General features: G+C 35.0%; 1 protein-coding gene across 1 annotated transcript in view; it reads right to left on the minus strand.

Moving 5' to 3' along the window:
- Positions 1 to 15,419, minus strand: part of IMPG2 (interphotoreceptor matrix proteoglycan 2) — a 216,666-nt gene extending 201,247 nt beyond the window's left edge. Inside the window, 3 exon segments of the mRNA XM_074210988.1 lie at positions 4,973 to 5,139; positions 10,739 to 10,984; positions 11,858 to 15,419. Of these exon segments, the coding sequence (XP_074067089.1) occupies positions 4,973 to 5,139; positions 10,739 to 10,984; positions 11,858 to 11,936 (492 nt within the window). The 5' untranslated portion in view covers positions 11,937 to 15,419.
- Between the last annotated feature and the right edge of the window lie 1,235 nt (positions 15,420 to 16,654).

The raw sequence follows: 16,654 nt of genomic DNA on the forward strand, positions 1-16,654 counted from the left end.
TCCACTCTGATCTTGACCTGTGGTCTTTTCAAATTGAAGAAGTGTGGTAGCTGAGATTGAGGCATCATGCTGAAAACATGCTAAAAAGCATGGGAGCAAAGATACATCCTTGTTTTACTCCATTAGTGACTAGGAAATTGTTTTTTAAATTTTGTTTATTAATTATATAAATTATATAAATATTTTGTTTCCAATTATATAAAATTTCTACCTATCATTTTTGTAAGGTTTTGAATTTTACACTTTTTACCCCCACCCCATCTTTCCTCCCCTTCCCCCTCCCAGAATGCATCTGATGATAATCTTTACATTGTTTCCATGCTATGCATTGATAAAAATTGAATGTGTTTAGAGAAAAAAAATATATCCTTGAGGAAAAAATATTAGAAACAGCAAAATTATGTAGTACATAAGACAATCTTTTTCTTAAAAAATTAAAGGTAATAGTCTTTGTTTAAATAGTTTGTTTTGAGGAGGCTAGGTGGAGCAGTGGATAGAGCACTGGCCCTGGAGTCAGTAGTACCTAAGTTCAAATCCAGCCTCAGACACTTAATAATTACCTAGCTGTGTGGCCTTGGGCAAACCACTTAACCCCATTGCCTTGCAAAAATCTAAAAAAAAAGTTTGTTTAAACACCACAATTCTTTCTCTGGGTACTGATGGTATTCTCCATCCCTGATTATTGCATTGATGGAATGAGCAAGGTTGATCAGGCATCCACTATCCAGAACCCAGGCATCATGAAACTGATGTACAATACTGATGAACTTCACCAAGGCAACCAAATTTTGACATAACTTTAAGCCCTCACAACTGGTATTCAAAGGCCTTGGTAGAATCTATAAACATTGTATACAGACTTCTGTTCTGCTCTTGGCATTTTCCTGGAGTTGTTAGATATCAACTCTTTCTGGAGCCACACTGGCTTTCATTTAGATGACCACCTTCCAAGTGAAGTATCAGTCTATTAAGGAAGACTCTGGCAAGAATCTTATCAGCAAAACCAGAGACACACATCTCAATGAATTTCATAGGACAATCTATACTCCCTACCTTTATAGAGAGGGGGGCATTGTGGACATTCTTGAATTCTTGAGGGATAACCTCTTCATTCCATAACCTGGAAAACTTCAGTAGCTTTTGTATGAACAATGGACCCTGCAACCTTGTATATCTCAGCACCAGGTGTTTTGCCACACGAAGAGTCTTAATTGCATTCAGAATCTCCTCTTCAGTTGGAACCAGCTAGGAATGATTTAACTTCTACTTGAGGTATAGTCAATGACTTCTGCATTGATTGATAATGATCTGTTAAGAACACTTTGGAAGGGGCAATTAAGTGACACAGTGGATAGAGCACTGGCCCTAGAGTCAAGAGGACCTGAATTCAAATCCCACTCAGACACACAATACTTACTTAGCTGTGTGACCTTGGACAAGTCACTTAACTCCATTGCCTTGCAAAACTTAAAAAACAAAAACAAAAAACCAAGAATACTATGGAAGCATTCAGTCCATCTCTTTAGGATCATGCCCCTATCACTAATAAATGTTACTTTATCAGCACTGAGCAGCATCTTCCGAGACTTCTTAAATTATCTTCAGGGCATCCTAAAAGCACTTTGGATTGTTACTATCCACAAAAAAATGAATTTCATTAGTTTTCTTATTGAGCCAAGAATCCTGCGTCTCTCTAAGCCTCACCTGTACTTTACGATGGACAAATGCTACCTTCTTAGAAAGAGATGAACTATGCCATTGTAGTTGTTACCATTGTTGTTTGTCTTTCGGAGAGGGAATCAGCGTCAAGTGACTTGCTCAAGGTCACACAGCTAAGTTTATATCAAGTGTCTGAAACCCTATGGAGTTTTCATTTTTTCATTCAACAGCTTCTGTATTCTCCATCATTTTCATCAAATCAGTCTAGATGCTTGTGAGTGTTCTGGCCCAGATGAGCAAAGGCAGGACTGTACACCAGATCTCTGAAAGCTGCCCACTCGTCTTCTGCTCCACTGTTGCCAAATGTGAGTTGGCTCAACTTTCTCTCCAAATTAGCAACAAACTGTTGTTGGTCAAAGAATCACTCTAATTGACTTGCTCAAGGTCACACAGCTAAGTAAGTATCAAGTGTCTGAAATCAAATTTGTACTCAGAACCACCTGCCTCTAGGACTGGTGCTCTATCAACTGTGACCCCAGTGGTCCTCCTGAAGAGTGGCCTGGATTAAACAGAGACCTGGATCCTTCTATGGAGCAAAATCTAGCAGGTTGATGCAGTAGAGCTAAGAGATAGTTAATAAGTTCAGTAGCAGCTTCAATGTGCCCCCCAGAAAGAAAAGTTCAATGGGACCCTGGAAAAGATAACTTCACTGTCCATTCTTTCAAGGGATGTATTTCTGTATTTTGGCCCCAATTATTATATTTCTGAAAGGACTTGTTTTCTTTCTCTCACTAACTTAAATTCTATTACTCTTCAATTATAGCTTTTGTCAACCCTGTGATGTGTAAGAATTGTTGCTTAGAAACTGCCAAAATTAAGTTTCTTATGGGCAGTAGTTATGGTTATCTGATTGAGTTAATTCTCTTGTTGATTAACAATGATTTGTTATCTGCATAGTTACAATATGCAACAATAACATACATATTGCATATTTGTTTTTGAGCTAAGATTTCCCCACTGATATCAATGCTTTCCTTCTGCATTCCCCACAAATTGATACTTCTGTTTTCAACGAACTAGTTGTCAGTGTGAAATATTCAGTAATCTAAGCTATACTTCTGCCAAAGCTAAAAAAATACCTCCTGTGTTCACAAGACTGTTGACATATATTTAAAGGAGCACCTGGCCTTGAGGAAAAGAACACTTGTTTAGGGAAGAATGCTTCAAGCCTCACCAACATGTTAGCTTTTATGTATTAAATATTTGACACATATTTATAGAAAGGAATATTAGGAAAGTAGTAGCCTGAAAAAAATCAAAGTATTCTTTTAAAGTGAGATAGTAGGAGGCAACTAAGTGATGCAATGTATAGAGCACTAGACCTGAAGTCAGGAGGACCTGAGTTCAAATCTAGCCTCAGACACTTAATAATTATCTAGCTGTGTAACCTTAAGCAAGTCACTTAATCCCATTGCCTTACAAAAAATAAAAACAAAAATAATAATAAAGTGATGTAGTAGGTTTCCTACTCATTCACTCTAATAATTACCTCCTATACTTCCTCAGCTCTTTCAATCTTATTTCCCTTCCTATTCAATCTTGGCTATTTCAATAATGCTTTTTTCTCCACATTTGAACCTAATCTCGTCTTGACCTTTCACTATTTCTGATTGATTCACCTGTAAAACTGAGTAACTATTACCATGAAATTTAAATGCTTCTACAAAATGACAAGAAGCCCTGTTGATTGGATCCACTACCAAGTTAGGCTATCATTTCTGATCCTACATTGTCAGCCTGAGTGTTTGCATAAAAGCTTATGATCCCACCCTTTTCCATGAGGACCGAAATACAGACCAAAACATTATTACTAGGGATAAATCCAGAGTTGGGATACGTGCCAAATTGAGCCCTATTTACTTAGTTTTCTCTATATTATAGGATTTGACATATGCAGTAAAGGACAATGAACACATTCGTGAATCATCTGATTTGAAAATAAATAAATAAATATATTCCCATAATTAATAGTTGTGACTTAATTTTTTAAAACACCAGGTCTATTGGGGCAGCTAGGTGGCACAGTGGATAAAGCACTGGCCCTGGAGTCAGGAATACCTGGCTTCAAATCCGGCCCCAGGCACTTAATAATTATCTAGCCATGTGGCCTTGAGTAAGCCACTTAACCCCATTTGCCTTGCAAAAACCTAAAAAAAAAAAAAAGAAAAAAAAAGAAAACCAGGCCTATGATTTTAGAATGAGGAATTCTCAGTGAAGAAACTTCCTGGCCAATGCAGATCAGCACATGTCAGCCAATTAGTCTTAGGAAGTTACTGAGGGCAGCAAAAAATTAAAAGAAACTTGTCCAGAGTTTCACAGTTAAAATGTGCCAGGAATGGAAGTGTCTCCATTACATACACATTAATAAAGGAAATTATGTTTGTATGTCACAATTATTTTTGAATTTCACAAGTCTTAAATGTTACTGTACAGTCAAGCTTGGTCATTTGGGAACGCCTTTGATGAAGCAATAACGATTTAAGGACAGTTAGATGACACAGTAGATGAGAAAGACCTGATTTCAAATCCAGTCTCAGACATTTAATAGCTTTATGTCTCTGAGCATGTCCCTCCAACTCTGTTTGCTTCAGTTTCCTCATCTGTGAAGTGGGAATAATAATAGGGTCTATCTTCCAGGTTGTTGTGAGGATCAAATAAGATAATTGTAAAACACTTGGCAAGGTATCTAGAACACAGTATAAATGATTATTCCCTCCCTCTCCGATAAAACTAAATTCTGCTGCTATTTAGTGCTGTCCAATTCTTCATGATCCTGTGGACATATAGCACACCAAGGCTATCTATGGGGTTTTCTCAGCTAGGATATTGGAGTAATTTGCCATTTTCCTCTCCAGTGGCTTAAGACAAAAAGGAATAATACAGTTTGGTCTGTATTTCAGTCTCCATGGATGAGGAAGGGACCCTTAGTTCTTAGACAAAACCACTCAAGGTTGAAAAAAATAGGAACAGGATTGATAGCCTAACTTGGTAGTGGATCCAATCAATAGGATTTGTCATTCTGCAGAAGCATTTAAACTTACCCAGGGTCACATAGCTAGTAAATGTCTATTTGAACTCAGGCCTTTCTGACTCCAGGCCCAGTGAAGTTACAGTGAGTTACCTAGTTGTGAAGCTAAATTCACATTTGGCTTTTAGAAGTGATGAATAAAGAAAGAAAGCTACAAGAACTTGCTGGCTGCATAGGACTGCTTCCATCATAGTTCAGAAACTCCCACCTCTCTTCAGGACCCACCTTTAGAATCAGGTTCTGGTGTTCTTCAGACTGACTAAAGTTTGTACCCATTTCAAATATGCTTATAGTGCCCTCCTCACAGAGATCCATCCAGTGCCGATACTCCTCATGACGTGGCAGCCGATCCCAGAAGGTCTTGAAGACTTCCCAGACGGCTTCCTGGCACACTGGAAAATGAACAAAGTGAATATTATGAATAGTCTTTTTTTTTTTAGGTTTTTGCAAGGCAAATGGAATTAAGTGGCTTGCCCAAAGCCACACAGCTAGGTAATTATTAAGTGTCTGAGATGGATTTAAACCCAGGTACTCCTGACTCCAAGGCCGGTGCTTTATCCACTGCACCACCTAGCCGCCCCTGAATAGTCTTTTTCAAAGGATCTTGAGATTGTTTACAGGCCATTTGCCTTGTTTTCACCTTGAGACCCAATTCATAGAATGCATTAATGATAACTACAATGGTCCATCTGTGGCCTTTACTCCTTCCTTTACCCACAAGGCACTTAGGTGGTGCAGTGGTTAGAGCACTGATCTTAGAGTCAGGAGGACAGGAGTTCAAATCCAGTCTCAGACACTTGTCACTTACTAGCTGTGTAACCTTGGACAAGTCACTTAACCTTGATTGCCCTGTATCCAAGAGCCATCTCTAGTCATCCTGATTCATATCTGACCACTGGAGCCAGATGGTTCTAGAGGAGAAAGTGAGGCTGGTGACTTAGCACAGCCACCCCTCACTCAAATCCAATTCATATGCTTGTCTTGGCATCACCTCCATGATGTCATGGTATTCTTTGAGAATGAAGGACAAACATTATTTATTATTATTATTATTATTATTATTATTATTATTATTTCACTCCCAATAGTAGAGTTCATTCACAGTGTTTATCCCCTGGGTTTTGCAGTTTGCTAGGAGATGTAATGAGGGCATTTTCAAAGAATGCAGAGAATACAAATAAGAGTCTTAAGGGACCACTCACTATAAATGGAAAAATACTGAAAGTCATCTGACTGAAAGTAAATATACCAGTATCTAGCCACCAAGATTCATCCTAGAACCTACCTGCTTTGGTCAACATGTGAATGTCCAAATACAAACATATACACAGACATATATAACCATCATTATCAGAGGAAAGTAGACTAAGAGTTGTTACAAAATTTTGTGTGTGTTTCCATCTCACATGAATAGTAAAGGAAAGATCATAATTCAAAAGGATCAATTAGGGGAAAAGGAGAGGCAATTGTTATGTCATAGAATAAGCTCACAGCTCTTCTTTCTGCTTCCAAAACCAAAACCAAACTATTTACCTCAGTTTCCTCATCTGTAAATGACCTGGAGAAGGAAATAGCAAACCACTCCACCTTGCCAAGAAAATACTAAATGGGATCATAATGAAAACAACTGAACAACAAGCCATATGACACTAGGCAAGTCAATTAACCTCTGTCTGCTACAGTGTCTTCATCTGTAACCTGAGAAAAATAGATTGCTTCTGCCTCCCAGAGTTGTTGTGAAGATGAAATAACATTCATAAAATGCATGACTAACCTTAAAGCACTATATCAATGCCACCTATTGTTGTCATTGCTATTGTTGTTATCACATTATCTTAAATGGATTATCAGCCTGGCTTTCTATCTGCCAGCTGACTGATAGTAGGATGCTAAGGAAATGGAACATGGCTGTAATTTTTCACAGGGTGAAATAAAAGCAAAGATTTGGAGCACTAAGAAAGGAAGTCTTGGGGAATACCAGAAGAGGAACCAGATGCTAGAGGTCAACACAATGACACTGGACACATACATAAAAGATGAACAGAAATGGGACTGATCCTAATTGAGGGGAGATATGTCCTGGAAAGGAGCAAATGTCACCTACTCCTGTAGAACTGGTCACTTTACAGAATCCTGCAGCATTTGTTTAGATTACATCCTGATGATTATATATTTATGTCTGTGGAGCAATCTGAATGAAGCTTTACTCTCCAAGATTGATTTCATTTTTTTTTTAGGTTTTTTGCAAGGCAAACGGGGTTAAGTGGCTTGCCCAAGGCCACACAGCTAGGTAATTATTAAGTGTCTGAGACCGGATTTGAACCCAGGTACTCCTGACTCCAGGGCCGGTGCTTTATCCACTACGCCACCTAGCCACCCTGATTGATTTCATTTTACAAAAATAATATATCTATCTTTTGGGAATGATGAGGCTAATAACATAAATTGCCTAGTGCTGGAGACTGATGGGGGAAGGGAAAGCTTTCTAGTTATTTGCTGAAGTAGGAAAATCTGGGATTTAATCTAGATTTAATCTCATTATTGCATCTTAGACTTTGTATCATTTCCCATAACCAGAAGCTAGTGTCATTTAAAATGTATTTGAGGACGTCAGGGTAGCTAAATTTCTTTTCCAAAAATTTTTAGTAACCTATTATTATCAGCTGAAGTTAAGACTGCACAAATCAGGGTAACTTGAAATAGACAACATAACAATGTAATTGTAATTTTTATTGGAGACTGAAGTACAAATTCCAAATGTAATAGTAAAAATCAGGGAGATTATTGTTAATCATATACAACTAAACATATATTTAACAATAATAATAAATATATATATAATTAAAACTTGAGTATTTAGTCATGTTTGCAAACTTCAACAAAGTTTTCAAAGCAGTATTCAAAAGACTACCCATAATAAACAAGGTATGAAAAATTCTTAGTACTGCATATGGCAGATAGTAAATACTGTACAAAAGTTAGTTATTATGATGATTATTGTTAATAACATTATCATTATTAAATAATATTATCAATCAATATTACCATAATACATCTGATGTTATTACTAATGATTGATATTAATAGCATCTTCATAGTAAATAAAAATAAAGCAGTCCTTTTCAAGTTCCTTGGTCATGGGCAAGTCATTTACCCTCTCCCTCAGTTTCCTCAGCTGTATAAAGGGGATAATAATAATTACACCTACCTCCCAGGGTTGTTGTGAGGATCAAATGAGATAAAATTGTGAAGCAGTTAGCACAGTGTCTGACACAAAATAAGTGCTATATAAAAGTTGTGATTAGGATTATTAATAATTATTCCTGATCATTAAGAAATATTATTGCCATTACTATAATATTAGACTTAATATTATTGTTAATCATCATAATAAAAATAAAACAGTACTTTATTCATTCTGTGAACATAGACAACTCACTTAACCACTGTCTACCTACAGTAGACTGTTTTGTCAACTATAGAATGGGAATAACAATAATACCTCCTAGGGTTGTTGTGAGGATTAAATAGGATGAGCCCATTTGCCTTCATTTTCTCATCTATAAAATGAGCTGGAGAAGGAAATGGCAAGTTACTTCATTATCTTTGCCAAGAAAACTCCAAATGGAATCATGAAGAGTCAGACAAGACTGAAAAATGACTGAACAACAAAAACTCATTTATCATGAAATGCTGTGGGCACAGAGAAAAGGATTACAGGATGTTCAAAGTTCAAAGATTTAGAACTAGAAAGGACTGCAGAGGCAATTTAATCTAACACCTGCATTTTACAGATGAGGAAATTGAGACCCAGAAAATGTAAGTCATTTTCTCAAGATTATACAAGTATAAAATGACAAAACTGGGATTTGGTCCCAAATCATTTGACTTCAGATATTATGTGCTTTCCACTGTACCACAGGATCAAATGAAATAATATACATAAGAAATTCATAAGTCTTATATGATATAGGAGTGTCAACCATTAGCAATAGTAGTCTGAAGCACTCCATCTTCCAAATTCCAAATCTAGCACTCTGTCTACCAGGTCATGGTATAATTGGTTAGAGAACATACAAGAGTATTGGTACTTCTGACTTAGATTTTTGTTTATTTTCCAGTACAAAGGGAATGTTTGTATTAAGGTCAAATGCTTCTGAGTAAATCTATTCATTCAAAAGTATATAGTAATATTTCAATAAAATATATCCAATGAAGGGAAACCAGTCTGAATTATATAGATTACTTTAAAAAGTAATAAAATTTTATTACTTTTAGGTTCATGCAATAGCTAAAACTAATAAAGTAGAAATGGATCTGAAGAAAACATCAATAGAAAAAAGCATCCTCTCTTGACAGAATCATAAGTCCTGCCTAGTATATATCTTTAGAGAATTATGTTATACTAAATAGCTAGAAAGTGATCTTAAAGATCATCTGACCCAAAAGTTTCATTTTACAGATTAGGAAATTGAGGCCAATAGAGGTAAAATGACAGTCCAAGGTCACAATAAATAATTAAAAAAAGATTTATTGTTACCTTTTATATTTTATACTAAGAGGCAACTGGGTGGTACAGTGAATAGCATGCTAGGCCTGGAATCAGGAAGACCTAAATTCAAATTCACTCTCTAACACTTTCATTAGCTATGTGACCCTGGGCAGGTCATTTAAGTCTATTTGTCTCAGTTTCCTCATCCGTGAAATGAGTTGGAGAAGGGAATATCTATGATCTCTCACCAAACCCTTCCTTGTACTAGAGAAAAACATCTTAAGAAAAGCAACAAACAAATCCAAAGTGTCTAACAATATATCTCACATTTCACAAATGAAGTCTCTTCCCACTCTACTGAGAAATGTGTTTCATTGTCACTTCTCCAAGACCAAGATTAGTCATTCCATTCAATCATAGTTTGCTTGTCTTTCATTGTTGTTTTCATTAACATATATTCATTGGCAGTCAATAAGTAGATAGGACTGGAAGCAGTTCTTCAACCCTCACATCTAATATTTGAGTTACAAGTACCACAGGCATCATTGTACTCAGTAACAGCAATATTGTGTGAGGATCGACTATGATAGACTTAGTTCTCAGCAGAATAGTGATTAAAGACAATTTCAAAAGACATGTGATGGAAAATGCCATCCACATCCAGAAAAAGAATTATGGAATCTGAATGGCAGAGCAAAGCATACTATTTCTCTTTTTAAAATCTTTTTCTTTTTTCTTTCTCATGGTTTTTTCTCCTTTTGTTCTGATCTTTCATTACATAACTAATATGGAAATATGTTTAATATGATTGTACATGAACAACCTATGTCAGATTATTTGATGTCATGGGGAAGGGGGAAGGAAGAAAAGGAGAGAGGGGGGAAAATGTGGAACTCAATCTCTTACAAAAAATGAATGTTGAAAACTATCTTTTTTATGAGAATGGGAAAAATTTAAATACAAAAAGCCTCCAAATAATATAAATAGGTGGCTTTAACAGTGATTAAAAATAATTTATGCTTTTAAATAATTCCTCTAAAATTTGGCTATTAATTTTCTCAGTAAGTCCTTTCTTCACACAAAATACAAGAATCAAATTTAACCTACCCCTGACCAAAGTGTCAAGTTCCAAATGCCATCTAAATGAAGCTTGTTGGAATTAACTTCATGTACATAAATAGCTGGGGCATCCAGATGATACAGTGGACAGAGTAAGTACCAAGCCTGGAGTCAGACTAATTCATCTTTCTGAGTACAAAGCTAGCCTGGGACACTTCCTACCTGTGTGACCATGGACAAGTTAATCTTGTTTGCCTCAGTTCCTTATCTATGAAATGTGTTGAAGGAAATGGTAATTCATTCCAGTATCTTTGCCAAGAAAACCCCAAATGTGGCAATGATGATTCAAACGTGACTAAACAACATAGAAAGCTCTACCAATCTTCAACATGGAGTCTGTAGAGTATGTATGTTGGGAGTTGGAAGATGTGAATACTCACCTCGGACTTTAAAATATTTTAAATGGTTTTCCACAGTCTGTGCAATAGATTCATCTGGGCAAATTTTAACCCCATTAGGAAATAAAGTGCTTCGTTTCTGGCGAAATAATAGCTGCCTTTTGTTTTTTCTGTAGTCAAGAGTCTTCTCTTCAGCATCCAGAGGGCTTGAGGGTTGTAGACTCATTCCAAATTGTGAAACTGAAACCTTGGGTTCCTGTATCTTCTCTACGGGTAAATAGGTTTGTGCTATGAAATAAAACAATATGCAAATTTTCAGATGAAAGTTCAAAAACAGTCTATTACCCAGAATTAAAGATCACACAAGAAAGTACCTTGCAGCCAACAGTATTTAAAACATTTTTTTATTAACAATCAAGTATAAGATGACATGTAAAAAAGGGATGGGGAGAGGGGAAGCTATGGAGTTAAATATTTGATCATTTCTCCACTTACTATTTCTACTTCTTGGTGATCTTATTTCAGGACTATTAAAATTGTTACTAAGATGAAGTACACATCAAATGTCAAAATGAGAAAGAAAAGAAAGGCTTTTTTAATTGAATTTTTTACTCACTGTATTAATAGATCAAAGTTATTATCCAATGTGTGACTCAATCATTTTAAACTATTCTGTTTTGGGATTCAGATATGTGATAGCTACATGGATTTTAATGCTACTGGGGAAAAGCAGAACTTCCCTGGGTTCCCTTTTTCAATGGGTTTGATAATACAATAAGGTAACTTTATTAGTTAGGAAAAAACCCAAGTATGCCATCCCCATTTGTTCTATATTACAAAATAATAAAAAGATTTCACCAAATGTGTTTCCCAATAGACTGAGCAGGGTATGTTTTTTCATGTCTGAAACTATCAATACCTGAACTAAAATATCAGGTCTAAATCATCAGCCCAAATAACAAAATATATGAATTTGATAAGGAATTACTAAAGAAAAGCAATAAGCGGTCTTTGTTGAGATTCAAGACAGTTGAAACAGACCAAATAGATAATATAAATGTATATGCTTATCATTTTTCTATTTCTTTAATTGCCAGTCACTTAGATAAAAGAATTATTCCTGAAAAATTATCTTAAAATCACAGAAAAAAATGACATTACCTGTTAAAGTGTGAAGATCCCCTTCTATCAAGACAAATATCAAAATACCCAAGGAAGTGTTCCAAGAAAAAGAAAACATGTTTGAGTTTTAAAAAAAGGAACTTAGAAGTTAGGCAATTAAGCAAGAACTGTCTTGACTCTTCTGAGACTATGCCTTTATAGAAAAAAATATTAAAAATTAAATTTTGTTCAAAAATAAATGCCTACTGCAAAAGTAAAGTAGTTTACAACAAAATGTTTCCCATTGAAATTTCTTTTCCACGAAAAAAAAATTTTACTTCTTCCTGAGAATGAGCTAGTTGTTGCAAGAGGAGGGAAAACTCCTCTAGGTTAGCAGATGGCAGGGACTGTTTTCTTTGTTGTTTTAATCTATCTGGCTAAGCTCTTTACTGACACTCATCATACTAAACAAGGACAGTGTCTCATGTGCAATTTACTTTTTGCCCTGCCTAGCAATCAAGAAAGGTTTTAAGACATTTTTCCTTCCTCCTTCTCAAGTTCCACAACTTAAAATACAATCAACTTCGTTGGATCCTATTGATTACAAATAACTAATAAAAATTAAGCCAGTTTGCTTAATGAACTTTGTTCAGACAATGAATACATCTACTATTCCACCAGCTCCATTTGCCCACTGAGAATCGAAAGCCTCTGTGAAACTTGTTATCAAATTTGAGACCAGGAAGCTAATTAGTGTGTAAACCTTCAGACTATTATAGCCTTTCTCTACTTTACGACATTACATTCACTATTTAGGGACTGTTCTCCTCATCCAGTCAAGTTGATAAAAGGATAGTAAGCCAGATTCTTGGAATTTGGTAGACTTCTGTCCAAAATGATTAGTAAATTTCCATTATTGGCCTCTAATAATTAATTTCATTGTATTTTCAAAGGTCACTAAGTGTACCAACATCCTGAAGGAGAGATTTACATTTGTGGAGGTTCTGGCATAATTGATAAGGCACAAGATTCTGGGTTTGGAAGGAACCATCCCTCTCAGTATGACCTGTACACTCCTAGTAGGTGGGTTTAGTATCCAGCCCTGATCCTAGTTTGAAAAGCCACTCCCTTCCTTTGATGAACCTTCAGAAGTAGTTTTTCAGATCCCACCTTCCATTAACAAATAGCATAAAAAGCCTCAGTGAAGGACTCCATTTGGGGGGATTTGGCTCACTAGTCAGACTCCCCCATGCATGCCTGAATAATCAGCAAACTTAGAGAAAAGTAAATTAACGTGCATGTTAACTTAATTCTGTTTTGCTCTTTCTTAAGGTCAAACTCTGGAGGTTAATATATGTCCCTTTTTTTAGGACAAATAGGACAAATTGAGATTATCACATTTAATTGTTTTTAAGGCTGAAACTCAGAGGACTTTTCCTCATCATCAAATAATTATAAATTCTTGTTTTGTTTCATCCTGAGCAAGTCTCACGAAAACAACAGGGAGTAACTATAACCTGAGAGAAATATTTTTTAATATGGGTAGATCCAATTTTTCTAAAGTCTTCATTTCGAAGCTCACTCAAGGAATTCCTTACCAGGAATTTAATCTAAGATGTGGAATTCCATAGTGTTCTACTATGGGAGAAAGGAGGGGAGATATAAATTCTTTGATTAGATTGTCCAAGGTTGGGGCCAATTTATAAGTAAATAACATAATAAAAGTTCATTAGAATAAGTTCAGTCCTTCATTGTAATATAGTCATTCTCTCTCTCACTACTTGTTAACCAGAGTTGATAGCCACCCTCTGAAACCCTCAAATTTCAAAAGGCATGTAAGTCTTGAAGTTGCCACCATGGTTGTGTTTTTTTGTTACTATTGTCTTTGTTTTCTTGGTTTTGCCAAGAAATTGGGTTAAGTGACTTGCCCAAGGTCACATAGTTACTAGGTAAATATTAAGTGTCCGAGGTCACATTTGAACTCAGATCCTCTTAAGTCTAGGGCTGGTGCTTGATCCACTGCACTACTTAGCTGCCACACCATAACTTTCTTTCACTTCAAGAGTGCTATTGATCTCTTTTATTAAAATGCTAACATTATTAATAAAATGATTAATTACTCATAAATTATGTCTCTCAAAACTTTTAAACATCACAAACCTTAAAGGACTAATTCTAAAATATGCTACCCACCTCTTGATATGAGAGGTAATGGGACTCAGGATGCAGAATAAGGCATTCAGAAACAACCAGTTGGAGAATATTTTATTTGGCTATGCTATGCATATTTGTTACAAAGTAACAAATGTAGGAATGGGAGACCAAGGTAGAATAAAAGAGATTCAGCAAAAAAAAGAAAAGAAGAGCCATTTAAAATGCACAGAATGGAATGGGACAGTAAGAAATAAGCATTAATAAGCAAACAGATGATCATGAATTTCCACTAGCTGTGTAAGGTGCAATCTCAGCTTATTAAAAATTAGTTGTCATATTTTATTTGGGTTTGGAAAATGAAAAGTGTGGGATTCTAACAAACATGATAACCAGATTTATTTTTTTTGAAACCCAGCAGAAAATTTAACTGCAATAGATTACCTGGAAATGATTCTTATTTGTGTAGTCTAAGAAGTAGAAGAGTACAACTTAATGGTATTTATTTTGGATTATAATTGTCCATAAAGTGCTAAGTAGTTTCAGTCTTTAAAGCTACTTGCACTTCAAACCTCAAAATGGAATACCTTAACTAAATGATGTTACTTGACAAAGGAGATAGTTTAAGCTATAATCTAAAAATATTACCACAAGCTGGTTCATAGAGTTGTATAAAATAAAATTTAGGAGATTTTAGAAACTAGATTGTGAATTCTCTTTGGGGTAGTGGTATTAGTAATAGTAAGTAGTTTTAATAGAATTTTAATAATGGTTTATAAAGTACCTATTTACATAATCTCATTTGAACAATTAGACTTCAGTACTATATATAAATATAAAGCACAAGATATCATTTGCTTCTGGGTAGATATATCATTATATAAATTCATTTTTATTACCCTTTATATGAAATTAAGAGTTTTGTCAATGAAACAATCTTATTAGCTAATAGAAAGTATTTTTTTTCATGAAAATAAATTGACTGTTATCACCAAGCTGGTTCTTTGTCCATTGTATTATAGCCAATATGTAAATCTTTCTGATTAAAATATATATCACTATGCCATAGTGGTAACAGCACTGAACTTGGGAGTAAGAAAATATGGATTTGAATCTTGATTTTCATCATTTATTACCGTCATTATCATGGGTAAATCATTTAAACTCACTGAGACTTAGTTGCTTCAATTATAATAATGGAGCTAAGATCTGCACCACCTACAAATAAGACAATGTATATGAAGATAATGTGTTAACTGATGAAAGGCCAACAAACAAGGTATCAATAATGTTAACTTATGAAAAAAGCTAAAGGTCTTCATTTAAAGAAATTCGGCCTCCAAAATAGTCTAAAGACCTTTATATAACAAATCTATCAGGTTTGTAGTTAATTTTATATTCTGTGCTTTAACAAGAATCAATATACACCAGATTCTTCTTTCTGCCTCCCATCCTCTGAGTTGGCTAAAAGACTTGGTCTTTTCATTTTATAAAACAAGTTATAAGGGGTGGCTAGCTGGTGCATTTGATAGAGCACCGGCCCTGGAGTCAGGAATACCTGGATTCAAATCTGAACTCAGACACTTAATAACTATGTGGCCTTGGGCAAGTCACTTAACCCCATTTGCTTTATAAAAGGCAGTAAATCTAATTTAAATCATAGGCACCAGACACATACAAAATATGATTTATGCTGGTTAAGGTAATACTATATTATATACTTTATTCAGTAACAACTATAAAAATTGCACTCTGAGGTTCAACTTCCTTTAGAAAAAAAGACATTTATTTGATGAATTTAAAAATGTGTTTAATATCAAACACACTGTTAATCATTCTCAAAACACAATAGTTCCATCATCAATTGGTAGGGGAGGATATGTATTTTAACAAATCTTCAAAAATAATGACAATGGTTATCTTTGAAAAATGTACAAATGAAAATGTTAAGAAAGCACAAGCAGATTTTCTATACTTGCTATATCCAAAATAAGATATACAAAATAATTAAGTCACCTAGAAAAATTGTCCCACAAATTGGGTATGACATATAATTATATCCTCCTTATATTAGATCTCCAAAAGACAAATATCTTTAACAGTATAAAAGTGATGACAAAATTAAAAAAAGTAAAAAGTCACTGAGACATTGTGACCTCAACCATATTACTTGGAAAAAACTGCTTGGCCTTTCAGCTTCACTTCTAATAGCCTCGGTTTTCTTTCCTTCCATACAATTATGATAAAAATCCAAGAAAAAATTGAGTTGGGAGAATAAAATGATATTCTTACAAAAATTCTTATCTGAGAAAATGGAATATGATTATCTGTCCTCAGAATATTTCTGATAACATCAGAGTGAATTATATTTAACAGACAGTCATGAAGTCTAGTCAGATATAATCCCACTAGGATCACAAAGATTCAGTAAAATTTTGCCTGAATATGTACTGAAGAATTCAGCTCTCTTAGGAAAGCCTCTGGGAAAAAAAAAAATATGATAAAAGGGTGAAAACAATTTTTGTTGTACTGATAGATTTTAAAAATGTATATTGAATTATAACAAGCTAATGGAATAAATGGACAAATGTGTATACTTAGCTTTTTAAAGTTTTAAGAATACAGAAAGTAGGGGTGGTTAGGTGGCATATTGGATAAAGCACCGGCCCTGGAGTCAGGAGTACCTGGGTTCAAATCCGGTCTCAG

Source organism: Macrotis lagotis, chromosome 1 (genome assembly GCF_037893015.1).
Source record: "Macrotis lagotis isolate mMagLag1 chromosome 1, bilby.v1.9.chrom.fasta, whole genome shotgun sequence".
Lineage (NCBI taxonomy): Eukaryota > Metazoa > Chordata > Mammalia > Peramelemorphia > Peramelidae > Macrotis > Macrotis lagotis.